This window comes from Eleutherodactylus coqui, chromosome 3 (genome assembly GCF_035609145.1).
Source record: "Eleutherodactylus coqui strain aEleCoq1 chromosome 3, aEleCoq1.hap1, whole genome shotgun sequence".
Taxonomy (NCBI): Eukaryota; Metazoa; Chordata; class Amphibia; order Anura; family Eleutherodactylidae; genus Eleutherodactylus; species Eleutherodactylus coqui.
In genome coordinates this window covers 99,182,411-99,197,384 of record NC_089839.1, presented here as the reverse complement: position 1 = coordinate 99,197,384, position 14,974 = coordinate 99,182,411, and the positions used below count along the sequence as shown (strand labels likewise).

The following is a 14,974-nucleotide window of genomic DNA, read 5'->3' as shown; positions in this document are numbered from 1 at the left end:
AATTGATTTTGGCTCGTATGCAGGAAAAAGCGTTTCTCAATTGCATGTTATAGGCAGTATTTGCCACAGAATCTAGAGGCGGCTGCCTGCTCTGGATTCTGCAATACAAATATGCCCGTGTGCAGCCGGCCTAATGCAGCGACTACATGGACACTGCATGATATCAAACAGTTTTATGTGTTACCATTTTGTACATTATTACTAATGCAAACTATTTATTTATTTTTGCAACTTCGTTACCTTAAATGGAGGGATTTTGGATTTCGAATCTGTGCAGTATTCTTGCTTGAGAAACTCCTAAACAAGTATAAAATCAGTAGGTCACATACTTCACTAAGTTGTAAATGATGGCTCCTAAACTGGGAAATTGTAAAGAGGAAGAGAAAGTGAAGCAGACCTTGCAATTCTGTGCATGTAGCTATGTGCTCTATATATTTTTAGACCCTTTACTTACAGCTGTTGCATGTCAACATCCATTATGGGATGACAAACCAGAACCAGTGAATATACAGCTGTCATGCCCCTCATACAACTACAGTGAAGAGGTTTAATAGCTTTACATTTTTGACATTCTCTTTTGCAGGAAGCTATTGAAACTTTTAAGGAAGCCTTGAAGCAGAAATCAAATTTTATTGAAGCATATAAAAGTCTGGGTCAGGCCTACAGGTAAGTGTCCCTTGCTGGATTATTCTTCATGATGCACAGTACACAGACAGATTCTTCACTCCTCAAGTTCTGTAAACCATCATCCCAGTGACACGGGCGTTCATGTTCTAGTTATTCTCTGCCTAGTTATTCTCTGCCTATCTACTGTTGTCAATTATTACCTTGGCAAATAAGGAACAGAAAGACGATGTTAATGGTCAAAAGATTAAAACACTACCAGTATGTCTTTAACCCTTTAAGAACGCGGCCCTTTTTTTCCCTTCATTTTCCATCTTCCTCCTCACTTTAAAAACAATCATAACTCTTTTATTTACCCATCAACTTAGCTGTATGACGGCTTATTATCTGTGGGACGAGTTGTAATTTTCAATGGTCTTGTGTTAAAAAAAAAAAATGACATAACTGTACTCTGTGGGTCACTATGATTACTACGATATCAAATTTTTAGATAATGTTTTATTGTTTTGGAAAAAAAAATTCTTTAGGAAAAAAATTTAAATAATGTTTGCTGCCATCTTCTGACCGCCATAACATTTTTCATTTTTGTTGTGGAGATAGTAATGCGATGGCATGTTCTTTGCAGGACATCCTGTAGTTTCCACTGGTAAGATTCCGAACTACATATGACTTTTTGATTGTTATCTATTAAATTTTTTCTTTTGAGACAGGGCGACCGAAAAAGCGCAATTCTGCAATGCATTTTTTTTTTTTGTCTGACGACTTTTACGATGTTCGGTAAATAATGCATAACATCTGTAGATTGTACTTTTACAGACGCAGCAATACCAAATATGGTTTATGGTGTTTTTATTTAGATTTAATTTTTTTTTTTTATTCTAATATGGGAAAAGTTTTGGAATTTTTTTTTGTTTTTTTGAAGATCCCCGTAGAGAACATGAACTTGTGATGTTTGCTCACTCCTTTAGTATGGTGTAATATCATAGTATTACATTATACCAAAATCTGACATGCACCCATCCTTACAAACAATTAAATGTGGGCTAAATGATCAGCAGAGCAAGTGACATGGGGAAGACAACTGCATTGTGGATAATTGCAGTTAATAAATGCACAGTAACTGTAAAGAAAGGCTGTAGTGATGTATGGACCATAGTTAAACCACTATTTAATTTGGGTGTAAATTTAATGCTGACCCTCATAAATCATGGGACTATATTTATGCATATGCTAGGACTCCCGTATTGCATTAAAGCTATTTAAAATATTGTATTTTTCACACTATTCAAATCCACATTCCCAGTGTTTCTAATGACTTACATTGTATTTTAGTTGAAAAAATGACATTCTCCTAAAGAAAGACGAGCCAAAGACCGTGTAATGACTTATCTGGTATAATTTGGTGCATGTTTGATTCTAGAGAACTTGGTAATTTTGAAGCGGCCATGGAGAACTTTCAGAAAGCATTGATGCTGAATCAGAATCACGTGCAGACCCTTCAGTTGAGGGGGATAATGCTCTACCACCATGGCAGCCTGCAGGAGGCGCTGACAAACTTCAAGGTGAGTCCTTGCGGATGTTTGTAAATTGTATAGTTGCGACATTCAGTTTATTAATGATGGGAGCATTATTGTGGGATTCATGGAGTGCAGGTCATCAATAGTTGGAGGGAGTCTGCCACTTGTGATGCCCATTTATCTGCTGGTAGCTACAGCAGCCCAGTTTGGTATTATAGGCACAGTTACCGTTGAATTCAATGGAAGTTGTGCCTGTAGTACCAAACTTGATCACTGCAATACGGACTATCTGCTTCCTGCATTGTCCACACTGACAGTGCATTGGGCAATCAGTTGATCGTCAGAAGATAGAATACTTCCTCACCATGCCCTGCCACTGTGCTACATTAGGTCCATCAGACCCAGCAGCAGATTACTGCATGGTTGTTAAACTGTCCAAGAACTATGGTAAATGCACACAAACGGCTGTAACGTAATCAGAAAGTACAGCCTACAAACGGAGTTAATCTTGTGACATTTATAGAAGAGCACAGACTAGAAGTATACGCAGAGACCCACACTAATGTGAGCATATGTATTACTGTCACACATGCTCAGTGGCACCAACCAGAAAGTTATATACTGTATACGTTGGTACATGTGATGCATATATTCATTATTTTTTTTCAAAGTGTTTAACCTTTTTCTGCCCCATAATGCATATTTATGTCATGGTGGCCTTTAACACAAAATGCTGCATATCGATAGCATGTGAACTCATCTGTGCTATCAATCCGATGATGCATCAGCACAGAATTAGCTAGAAGCTGTACCATCTCTACCTGCCGGAGGGACAGTTTAATTATCATTACCTTTTTATATTCTAAATAAGCTACAGACCATAATTATACAGTCAGGAGGATGAGCTGTGATCTCCTCTATTAGAACTGTGTGACTGGAGCTGCGTGATAATCAGTAACTTTGATAGGAGTATTTGCATCCCCCTCTAAGCAATTTATATGGTAGACTCCATGTAATAACATCACACAGATATATATATACTGGTAGTCTAGCTTTGTAGTGAATGAAAGGAAAAGGAAACCGGAGTCGCCCTTTTAAAAAAAAAAAAAACCTCAGTTGACATTTTTTTCTCTTTTTGTAGAGATGTCTTCAGCTGGAGCCATATAATGAAGTGTGCCAGTATGTGAAAGGACTCAGCCACGTCTCTATGGGACATTTTTATGAAGGAATTAAAGCTCAAACAAAAGTGATGTTAAACGATCCATTGCCTGGTCAGAAAGCAAGCCAGGAATATTTAAAGGTGAAGTACCTAAGAGGTAAGCCACAGTAGAGCAATGGTTCATTCTATCCACAAATATAATGCAGCACTCAAATATCTCTTGGATGCATTACAAGAACTTATACTGCTGAACCTCATCAATGTACTGCAATACTCAGCATTTCAAAGGGGCAGGTGACGGATTATCAAGGCAGACTAACCAACAGAAGCCCATCACAAAATAAGATGTGGAGATACAATGACAGGTATACAGATAACCACTGATTGCAGGATGCCCAAGTTCTCCATATTTGTATGAATTTTTGAGAATGTAGATGTGTTGTTTGCAGATGCTTTTTACAATATATGTTTGGTTGATAAGAGTGATCGTTTCTCCTGTGTTAGGGATGTCACTACTTTTCCAGTGTCTAAGGATAAGCAAGTTTGATGTAGAATACCATCTTCATGTGATTTTCAATAATGTTTCTACAGGAGTGCTACACTTGAGTGCTTTATGAGTCAGATAGAAGACTTGCTTCCATTCTCTGTTGCAAAATTTTTGGACCAACTCCCTTTCCCATGTTTATTTGGAAACTAGCACAATCGTGTAATAATGCATATATAGGCTTTAATCCTTTTAGTTTCTTTAGAAAATATATGCAATAGATTTAGGTTGCCCCAGAGAAGTTGAGGTTTATATGTATGAAGGAAATGCTGAATTTGTTACAATTTTGTATTAGTCACCTGGTGTCAGATGATATTGAGTATTAAATTGCTCAAAGGGAGCGAGGGATTCATTCATTAATACATGTGTGAGTGGAGAGTTGTCTAATGTTCTCCATTTTCAAATATTCAGATATGGGATGGCATACCGAAGCCGGTCTAGAGTAATCTACTCTTTCAGAGGGTCTTGTGATTTTTTATTTTTTTTTTATTTGATTTTTTTTTTGAAAAGTCGTACAATTCTTTCCATACTCTAGGATATTTGTGTTAGCAGAGGCAAAGGTAGGCTGGTAAAGGCAAGCACCACAAGGGAACTAGAAGAAAAGATGTAGTCAAAATACAGGAAGCTAAGTGATGTTCAATATGGACCCAATTTTTCTACTTTTCAGACCTCCACCATAGGGCTAATTCTGAAACAGGTGTTGCTATATAATGGTCTTGGATATCTGGGAGGCCTTGACCTTCTGCCCATCTGTCTTTACGAAGTATGGTGCTGGTCACCCGATGTTTGTTGTGCCAAGACAAATTGAGATCGGATTCATCTCATGTCTGTAAAAATCATTGTGGTTTAGGGAGGCTACGAAATAAGTATAGCAATATTGGCAGTAAAAGCATTTTTACGGTAGCGATTCCTCCTTACCATGGTATCTCGAATTTAGTCTTTGGGAGGCTTCCTGCAATTTTTTCAACATGGGATCAAAATTGTGTTGATATAGCTTTATGTAAAGCTGTTCTAGTTATTCCAAGGTATTTTATACCTTCAGTTTGCCAATCAAAAGTAATATAGCTAGTCAATCGGGATATTCATAGCTAAAATTTTGGATTTTTGTGTATTTGTTTTATAGGAGGATATCTGTCCAAGCTCTTATGTTCTCCAGTGCATTATCAGGAGATCATATGGGGTCTGGTGACATCAAAATGATAAAGCAATATTAAGTTGGGAGAGTCATCAATCCTTTGGTATTCCTTTTAATTAACTCTCCTGAGAGTTTGGGCTACATGGAGCTTCCCTTTAATAAAAATATATATGATATAATATAATTAGACATATACACACTAGTGATGCTTTATAAAAATATATATGATATAATATAATTAGACATATACACACTAGTGATGCTTTATAAAAATGAAACAATCTAGCAAAAGAATGTAGAAATTCTTCTATTTGCTTCCTTTCTCTTACAGAATACTCCCGGTACTTGCACTCCCATCTTGATACTCCAGTCACAGAATATAATATTGATGCTGATCTGCCTGGAAATTTTAAGGATCATTGGGCAAAAAATCTCCCCTTTCTTATAGAAGATTATGAGGAGCAGCCAGGACTACAGCCTCACATAAAGTAAATGCGTCATGATATGTTTTTTTTTGCATCCTTGGGCATGTTACTTTATATTAAATTGTATCCGTACATGTTCTGGACATGTATAAAATATGACTTTGCCAAAACTCCATGACTTACATCTCGTAAGGACTTATAGACTTGTAATGTAAATGTCCCATTACCATACAAGATTGATATATGATATACAGATTACATATGAATATAATTGGACATAGGGCGAGAAAAGTCTGTACTCTCTGGGCCCAAACTTTTCATACAAGGTGAACAAGTTATGGGGTGAAGTTCTTCTTTTTTATTCTTTAGTTTATGATTAATCCTGCCAAATACCCCTATGAGCAATGTTGTCTTTCCGCTACATTATTCTGTTACAAAGCCCTTATATCAGTCTTAAAGGAAGCCCGTCAGAAGTTTTATGCCCCCAAAGTAATTATATAGGTACCAGTTAGATATTGCACAGTGGTGCTGCAACTCAGAAGCAATGTCAAGCAAGGCAAACTGGGCAGGATTGGATCCAAGATCCTAGGACATTTTCCTGGTCAAATTACGCTTACATACACACACACACTCCCCAATTTTTTGATACAACTATTTTTTAAGTTTTGGGAAGTGTTACGTGTCCTTAACCCTTTATGCAGCAAGCACAGTAAATTTACTGCACTTGGTCTTGGACTTTAATCCCGGTTGATAGCAAACGTATGCTGCGGAATTAATGATCCTGCAATGTAGCAGGAGCAGATCAGGTTTTTTAACTCCTTTCCAGGCTGCATAGCACTCAATTAGTTCTATGTAGTGAAGGGAGAAAGTAGAAGTATTTACTTCCATTTTTCAACTCTGGGATCATGTGACCACGAGTTGCCTCTTGGCACAGCAGAGATGCAGGTGCCTAGCAGAGCCAAATCAGCTCTGTTAATGACTACAGTCACAACAGGGGGATGTTTTCTCCTGTAACTGGGGCTCCTCTGGTCGTGACTCCTATGGATGCCCCAGCTACAGGAAAAAAGTGTGAAATAAAAAAAGGGAGAATGTGAATGACTCCCATTGGCCTTATATGACCTCATGGGGGACATAGATGGTTAAAAAGAAAAAAAAAACAGTTACAAAAATAAGTTTAAAATAATTACAGAATAAAATATATACATATAAAGAAAATGCCAACCAAAACCGTCGCCGTATGTGCTCTGCAATCTAAGGCTATGCATGTTATATATCAGAATGTCCAAAACAAAATGAGGAACCCATTCCTGTACTTTATTTATTACAATTTAGTATATTTACGCCAAAATAAACAACTATAAATTTAAAAAAAAATCGTGTTAGCTTTTTACCTTTAATAAAACTAAAAAAACGATTTAAACAAATAGCCCCACATGTCACGGGGAAAAAATGTAGCACAAATAAATTTGGTAACTGAAAAAATCAAAATAGGGCAGTAAACTCACCACCACCAAACATCCTGGCCCTTAAGGGGTTAATACAAGTCATCTATGGACCTCAAGTAGATTTACTTATTTGCCGGAAGAATTGCTCTGCAAAGTACGGTTTTTGGACTGTATTCTGGCCACAATGGCTTACATGGCCTGAGTCTTACACAACAGTAGAGGAAGATTCAAGGAACATCAGTGACGATTGGAGAAAGTCAGCTGGAAAACGATGTTGGCAGGTTGAGGTTTGACCGTCCTCCATGCACTATTAATGTGCGGTATAAGCCAAGATGGAAATGATTGCGGTCATAAATTAATGACCATAAAGTTATTATTGATCCTTTACATTCAGATATTCCAGTAATGGGAAGATGTCAAGTCTTCCTCCACTCCTATTATAAACGGTCAGTCGGATTGGTCAAGCCGTAATGAGCGGTCCACATCTTTGCCTTTTCTCAATGTAGATAGTTGCAGAAAATAACTAACTTCATTTACACATCTTTTCAGGGATGTTTTGCCACAGAATTTTGAAAGCTACAAATTGGAAATACAAGAACTTATTTGTGTAGCGGATCGTTTAGGAGGCTTAATGCAGTATGAAACATCTGGATTTCTTGCGAACAAGAGGATCCACAGAGGTACTGTATAACAGCAGGTATATATGATGAGAAACGGAGTTTGTGGAATGGGAAGGGTCTGCGATTACCAGACAGTTGGCTATACACATAGTAAATTGTGAGCTGATTATTACAGAATTGTCCAATATCCCATTTAGATGGGACGACAGTCGCCTAGATCAGTGGTTCCAGAACTTTTTCTGACATGGAGCCCTTTTGGAAGCAAAAGTTTCTTGTGGGTCCCCAAAGCGGGACAGAGGGTGTGGTCAAGGGAGGGAATAGGGGCATGGCTTATTACAACATATTATTTTTACCTCCGTCGTTATTAAAAGGACAGGGCCATTTATATAAAAAAAAAATGAAGGAACACCGGAGCACTGGATGGGCTTTTGATATACATTATATTTAAAATTAACATGCTGTAGAATTAAATCCGGCTCCACATGTCAATATCCACATGAGTTTTGTGCAGATTTTTTCCACAGCGTGTGGATGAGATTCACAGCTACTGTGAATTCCACAGCAAATCCGCCCCGTGTAGTAATAGTGATCTCCAGTAATAATAGCGTCCCCTTTGTTGGTGGCGCAGAAGTAATAGCATCTTCTATATTTGCCCCGGTAGTAGTAGTGAACCCCCTATATTGGTAGCCCCAGTAGTAATAGCGTCCCCTATACTAGCCCTAGTAGTAATGGTGTCCCCCACAGTTGCCTCACTAGCAATGGTGACCCCAACAGTAGCTCCAATAGTAATGGCGTCCCCCATATTGGTCCCAGTTGTAGTAGGTGACCCCCTATTGCGGCTCCAGTTGTAATAGGTGACCCCACCCCCATTGCGGCCTCAGTAGTAATCTGTTACAGGGTTCCATGAAGCAGAGTTTGGGAAACGCTGGTCTAGATGATTGCACGAGCGCTGACCTCTTTGCTAAGGTCGTTAGTGCTCGTGCAGAGTGTGTTAGACAAGCGGACTTCTCGCTGGTTTATTGCTCAGTGATGAAGCACTGAGCATTTACACACTGCGAGAAACCCGCGATCCAGCAATTGTTTTTTAACGCCAAGTGCAAGTCAGTGATAACTGGAAGTGAACGAATAGTAAGCTATTTTTTTGCATTTACAAAAAACGTTCAAGTGAATGCTAATTGGTCAGTTTAAATGCAGCCTACTACTAACGAGAATCATGCACTTCTGATTCGTTGTTCAGTTTCAGCTGTTGGCTCGTTCACTTCTTGTTGCGTTTAAACACTCCTAGTTTAGTTTTTCATATAGGAATGTGAAGACTGAACAAGAAGTGAATGGGAACTGACCAATTTTCAACGAGCAGGCTTGCGTGAGCGCGAACGAACCGGTGATGACATCACCAGCTTGTTTGCTCGGGCAAAAGAGAATCATGCAGCTCTTTGTGTGTAAAAGAGCTCTAAGGGCTCCCACACACTCGCGCTTTTTAACACTACGTTAACGCTGCGTTTTTGTAACGCGAATGTCAATGGGACTCCAATGTTAAAGTGCATGGCAAGTTTGTGCTTTGCGATTTTTGTGCAATGCGTTTTTAACATTAGAAAGTCCTATTGATATTCGTGTTAAAAAAACAGAAGTGTGTGGGAGCCCTTAGTGTTCAGTTTTCTTGTAGCACCGCCACTTGGGATTTTAAGTGTTACACAGTGTCTATTCAAATTGAAAAGATGTCATTGCAAGAAGTAGACATGTTATTTCCATCTCTACCAGCTTGATCAGAACTCCCAAATGTGGCCTCTTTTAAACATTCCTTCTTTTCTCTTCTTGGCCTTCACTCCCTCACTTCTAAACTTTGTTTCCTACTTCTGTTGGAAACTACTCTAGGAAAAGAGAAATATTATTTAGCCCAACCATTGGTATTTAAAGAGACTGTTAGCTACTTTTAGCTCAGTGAGCTAAGCTTTTGGGGCTCAAAGTAGATGACCCATTGAGTTTTTAGAGATGTATGGTTTATACTCCCACTTCCTAACATTCCCCTTATGTCAGCGCTGAAATGCATTGAGCAGCATGCTAAGTAATCCGCCCGTTCTAATTTTGTAATGGGCGTATTACTTAGCAGTGCTGCTCAATGCATTCAGCGGCAGGAATGACTGGGAAGATTATTATAACACTTGCATCCCCAGACTCAGCGGGTCACTTACTTTCAGCCCATAAACTTGGCTCCTAGGGCTAAAAGTAGCTGATAGAGACTCTTTAAGGTATAATACTTATTTCCAGAGCGTCATCCCGACGGCCCCATTACATATGGAGGTTGCCCTCTGACCCAGGTAGGGACAGGAAGAGTTTAAAAGCACCTCCCTTTCCACCCGTGCTTCAGTGTCTTCCTGTCCCTACGGTGGGACAGAGGAGCAGCTCCAGAGCTGCAGGAGATAGGAAGCTGCGGAGGCAAGAAGACTTACCGCAAAGAAATACTTACCGCACGCTGTGCGGCCCCCCTGGAGGGGTAGAGGTCGGGGCCGCACACTCAAGAGTCCCTGCATCCCCGACCTGCGCCGCCGACGGAGCCGTCAGTCGCCTAGTAGCGCTGGTCTCCCTCGCGCGGATCGCATGTTCGGGCCGCCGCTGCTGTGATGGGATAGTTCCTCCTGGCAGGGGAACGGCAGCGGCGGCCTCCCTGGACCTCGGGCGCATAGCGGTGACGTCATCCGGCGTGGTGACGTCACGCGCACAACGTAGGGGGCGTGGCTACCGGCGAAAACCCGGAAATGGCGCCAAATTCGAAAATCCTCCCCATAAAAGCAGGCTAAACTCCATGGAGGTTCCTGCTGACTGCCAGACAAGTGTATGTGAGTATGTCTACCCGCGACAGCTCAGCACGTGAGGGAGAGATTGACACCCTACCAACTGTAAGTAGGCTATACGCCAAAACATGCGCAAATGGTCACTTGTACAGCGGATGCATATGTTCCCTTTCTTGTCTCCCCTCTCCCCCACTTTCATGGGTAGATGGATAAGGAGGGTCCAAAGAAAATGGACCCGAGGAAAAAATCGAAAAAATGCGTCCTCTGCAACAAAAGGCTCGAGGAGAGCTATAAAAAACCCCTATGCGAGGAATGCACGGGGAAAATTCTCGCAGAGGAGAAAGCAGCATTCAAATCCGATATCCGCTGCATGATAAGGGAAGAGCTGCAGGCTTCCATGGCGTCCCTTCCCCAGGCCCAGCCAGGTCCGTCACGGGTCCCTAAAAGACCTAGACAGACCGAGTCGGCGAGTTCGATCTCCGGTGAATCGCTGGAGCTCCTATCCGAAGGGGAATTAGAGGACCCACCGGTTCCCATACAAGACGAGAAGAAATATTACTTCTCATCAAACGACATTGCGCACCTCATCAAGGCGGTGAGGGAAACAATGCAAATTGAGGAAGATAACCCGCCGAGAACAATCCAGGATGAGATGTTTGGCGGCCTCCGATCTAGAAGAAAGATCATGTTCCCAGTCAACCAGACGCTGCAGCAAGTGATCATAGATGAATGGCAGGAACCGGAAAAAAGGATCACTGTTCCAAAAGAGATCCGAAACCGGCTCGCATTCGCTACCGAGGACGTCCGCCTGTACAGGGAAACCCCCAAGGTGGACATCCAGATCGCAAAAGTGGCCAAGAAGACCCTCTTGCCCTTCGAGGACACCTCCCAGCTATCCGATCCGATGGATAAAAAAAAATCGACGGATTAATGAAGAAAGCCTGGGAGGCAACATCCCTCACCATCGAGGCTAACATAGCCTCAACCTCAGTGGCTAGATCCATGACGCTCTGGCTAAACAGGCTAGAAGCCTCCATAAAGGATCGGGCCCCCAGAGAGGAGTTGGCCAGCTGTCTCCCCCTCTTAAAAATGGCTACCGCCTTCCTGGCTGACGCATCAGCGGAGACGGTAAGATACGGGGCAAAAACCGGAGTCCTCAGCAACTCAGCGAGAAGGGCACTATGGCTGAAGACTTGGGCCGCAGACATTACATCCAAAAATAAGCTCTGCGCCATCCCCTTCCAAGGGGAATATATGTTTGGGCCCGTCCTGGACAAAATCCTGGAAAAAGTCGGCGACAAGAGTAAAACCCTGCCTGACAGACAACCTTTCAGGAAACCATCCTTCCCGAAGAGGACGCGCCAGCCTCCTCCCGAAGTTAAAGGGAAAGGGAAGACTGGAAGATGGTCGTACCCCAAGGGAGGTCGGGGTAAGGAAGTCCAACCCTCCCCTGAACAAACAGGGGGTAGATTAGCGGGCTATCTAAGCCAGTGGCAAGGGGTAACGTCTAACCCCTGGGTACTCCGAATAATCGAAGTAGGGTACCAAATTGAATTCCACTCGCTACCCCCTAGGAGATTCCTTATAACCTCCCCGGGGTCCCTACAGGAACAAGGGAACCTCATAAAAGGCGTTCAGGAACTTAAGGACCTAGGGGTCATTGCGCAAGTCCCCGATCACGAAAGGGGTGAGGGATTCTATTCCCCCCTATTTCTAATAAAAAAACCGAATGGTTCCATTAGGACTATATTTAATCTTAAAGCCCTAAATAAATTTATCTCGTACAAAAAATTCAAGATGGAAACAGTAAGATCCATCGTCCCACTAATAGATCGAGATAGTGTAATGTGCACCATAGATCTTAAAGATGCATATTACCATGTCCCAATAACGGCAGCCCATCACAAGTACCTGAGGTTTGCTCTGCGGGAGGGAGACAAGATCCAACATTACCAATTCACGGCCCTTCCATTCGGAATCTCCACCGCCCCTCGGGTATTCACGAAAATCGTAATAGAGATGGTAGCCTACTTCAGGCGGAATCAGATCCGCATATTTCCGTATCTGGATGACTTTTTGTTGGTGTCAAGGACGGCAAAGACCATGCGTATAGACCTATCCATGGTCTTATCCACCCTAAACAGTTTAGGGTGGATAGTTAACAAGCAGAAGTCCGACTTGAACCCTGGTACACAAAAGGTGTACCTGGGAGTATTACTAGACTCCCACATCCAGGAATCCCGGCTTCCATCATCTAGGAAGGAAGACCTCACCCAAAGAGTAAAATCCTTCTGTCAGGCTACGGCGGTTTCCATTAGAGAAACAATGAAGGTGCTGGGCATCCTGACGGCTTGCATTCAGATAGTCCCATGGGCACAAGCCCATACCCGGCAATTACAAGGATTTATCCTTGCCAACTGGGACAAACGGCAGACATCCCTGGATAAGAAGGTGAGCCTGTCCGTCCGAGTCAAAGAGTCCCTACGCTGGTGGACCTCACAGAGGAACCTAAGCAAAGGTACCTCTTGGTCACAAGAATCTACCGTACCCATCACAACAGATGCCAGCAAAACGGGATGGGGAGCCCAAGTAGCCGACCAAAATCTACAGGGGATTTGGGACCCCCAAGTAGCTAAATGCTCATCCAATTTCAGAGAACTAAGGGCAATCTGGGAAGCCCTTCAGGCGGCAGAACCCCTTATAAAAGGAAGGCATGTCAAAATCCTAACCGATAATATGACAGCTCTGTCATTTGTTCGTCACCAGGGGGGAACGCGACACCCGCACCTGCAACGACTGGCAACAGAGATACTCCGCTGGGCGGAATCCAACGTGCTGTCCCTCTCAGCGATCCACTTAAAAGGGTCCACAAACGTCGCTGCCGACTTCCTGAGCAGACAGAGCATCCATCCAGGAGAATGGGGACTGAATCAGCGAGTCTTCGACCAACTAATCTGCCAGTGGGGAGAACCGCAGATAGACCTGTTCGCCACGAAGAGAAATTCAAAGTGCCAGGACTTTTACTCGCTGAACCCCAGAGACAATCCACGCGGGGTAGACGCCCTGTCCCAGAGCTGGGACATGGACCTAGCCTACGCCTTTCCTCCCTTCCCACTGATCCCCCGCACCCTCAGGAAAATCCAAACCAGCCGGGCGTCAGTCATACTAGTTGTCCCTATGTGGGACAAAAGGCCCTGGTATCCCCTGCTAAAAGCCTTGGCGATCCGGGGTCCATTCCTACTACCAGCCGTAGAAGATCTTCTCCTCCAGGGCCCACTAACATACCCAGGGGTCGAGAAATTGAAGCTAGCAGCATGGATGCTGAAAGCATGATACTGCGTGGGAAGGGACTCTCCCATAATGTAATTACTACCCTAACAAAAAGCCGTAAACCTATCACGATAGCTATCTACGATAGGATATGGAAAAAATTCACAGAGTTCTGTAAAATAGAGCCAGGGAAAATCCCAGGAATTGACATTCCCGTAATCCTGGAATTTTTGCAGGCAGGCCTAGAAAAAGGCCTTAGTCCTAGAACCCTTAAAGTCCATACAGCAGCACTAGGGTCCTATCTAGATTTTCCCTTGGCAGAACACCGCTGGGTGCGTAGGTTTCTCAAAGGGGCAGAACGGCTTCGACCCTTTGTTAGAGAAACCTTTCCTACCTGGGACCTAAATATAGTCTTAACTAGCTTTTGCCAATCCCCCTTCGAACCCCTCTCACAACTCTCCTTGAGGCTGCTCACACTAAAAGTTACCCTTTTAGTTGCCATAACATCGGCTCGGAGAATAGGGGAATTGCAAGCATTACATTGTATTGAACCATACATGGTAATACAAGACGACAGGATTACCTTCAAACTAGACCCAGCCTTCCTTCCGAAGGTAGTGTCAAAATTTCATAGGGAGCAGACGATCACTCTGCCCTCCTTCTGTCAAAATCCCCGTAACGAGAAAGAGAGAGAATTTCATAACCTAGACGTTAGGAGAGCTGTTCTAGCGTACCTAGAGGCCACCCGCTCTTTCCGTAAAAATAATAACCTCTTCATTCAATTTCAGGGGCTGGCAAAAGGAAAGACGGCAACTAAGAGCACCATCGCGAGGTGGATCAAGACCGCCATCCAAGAGGCATATAAAGCCAGGGGTCTCGACCCTCCGGGAAAAATTAGAGCTCACTCCACTCGCTCTCTTTCCTCCTCTTGGGCAGAAAAAGGCCAGGCGTCTGCCGAGCAGATCTGCAAGGCGGCGACCTGGTCGAGTATACATACATTTACCCGACATTACAGGGTTAACGTCCAGTCGGACAAAGACCTGAGTTACGGACGTAAAGTCCTTCAGGCAGTGGTCCCACCCTAGGGCCACGTATAATTTGGTATACTCCATATGTAATGGGGCCGTCGGGATGACGCTCTGGAAAGACACGGATTACTTACCGGTAGTCCCTTTTCCAGGAGTCATCACGACGGCCCATAGTTCCCTCCCCTTTAAGAATAATTTATGTTCTTTAAATGTAAATATGACCGAATAAAGGTAAAATTTGGTTTAGTAAACATTGTCCACCGTAATGATTTATAAGTCACTGAAGCACGGGTGGAAAGGGAGGTGCTTTTAAACTCTTCCTGTCCCTACCTGGGTCAGAGGGCAACCTCCATATGTAATGGGGCCGTCGTGATGACTCCTGGAAAAGGGACTACCGGTAAGTAATCCGTGTCTTTTT

At 42.9% G+C, this 14,974-nt stretch overlaps 2 protein-coding genes across 5 annotated transcripts in view; both read left to right on the top strand.

Annotated features, from left to right (window-relative positions):
* TTC13 (tetratricopeptide repeat domain 13) overlaps positions 1–14,974 on the top strand; it is a 71,284-nt gene that overhangs the window by 27,398 nt on the left and 28,912 nt on the right. For all 3 annotated transcript variants that reach the window (XM_066595912.1, XM_066595911.1, XM_066595913.1), the window contains exons 9-13: positions 584–666; positions 2,045–2,186; positions 3,283–3,457; positions 5,311–5,467; positions 7,399–7,529. In XM_066595912.1, coding sequence (XP_066452009.1) covers positions 584–666; positions 2,045–2,186; positions 3,283–3,457; positions 5,311–5,467; positions 7,399–7,529 — 688 coding nt within the window. The remainder of the gene's footprint in view (positions 1–583; positions 667–2,044; positions 2,187–3,282; positions 3,458–5,310; positions 5,468–7,398; positions 7,530–14,974) is intronic.
* On the top strand, positions 10,416–14,807 carry LOC136620872 (uncharacterized). Of its 2 annotated transcripts, none has more exons than XM_066595914.1 (2): positions 10,416–11,687; positions 14,317–14,807. In XM_066595914.1, the coding sequence occupies exon 1, from the start codon at positions 10,464–10,466 to the stop codon at positions 11,187–11,189; it is 726 nt and encodes a 241-aa protein (XP_066452011.1). In that variant the 5' UTR covers positions 10,416–10,463; the 3' UTR covers positions 11,190–11,687; positions 14,317–14,807. The 2 variants fall into 2 exon arrangements, 1 of the variants encoding a protein (XP_066452011.1); XR_010791183.1 differs by lacking the exon at positions 10,416–11,687 and adding an exon at positions 13,076–13,620.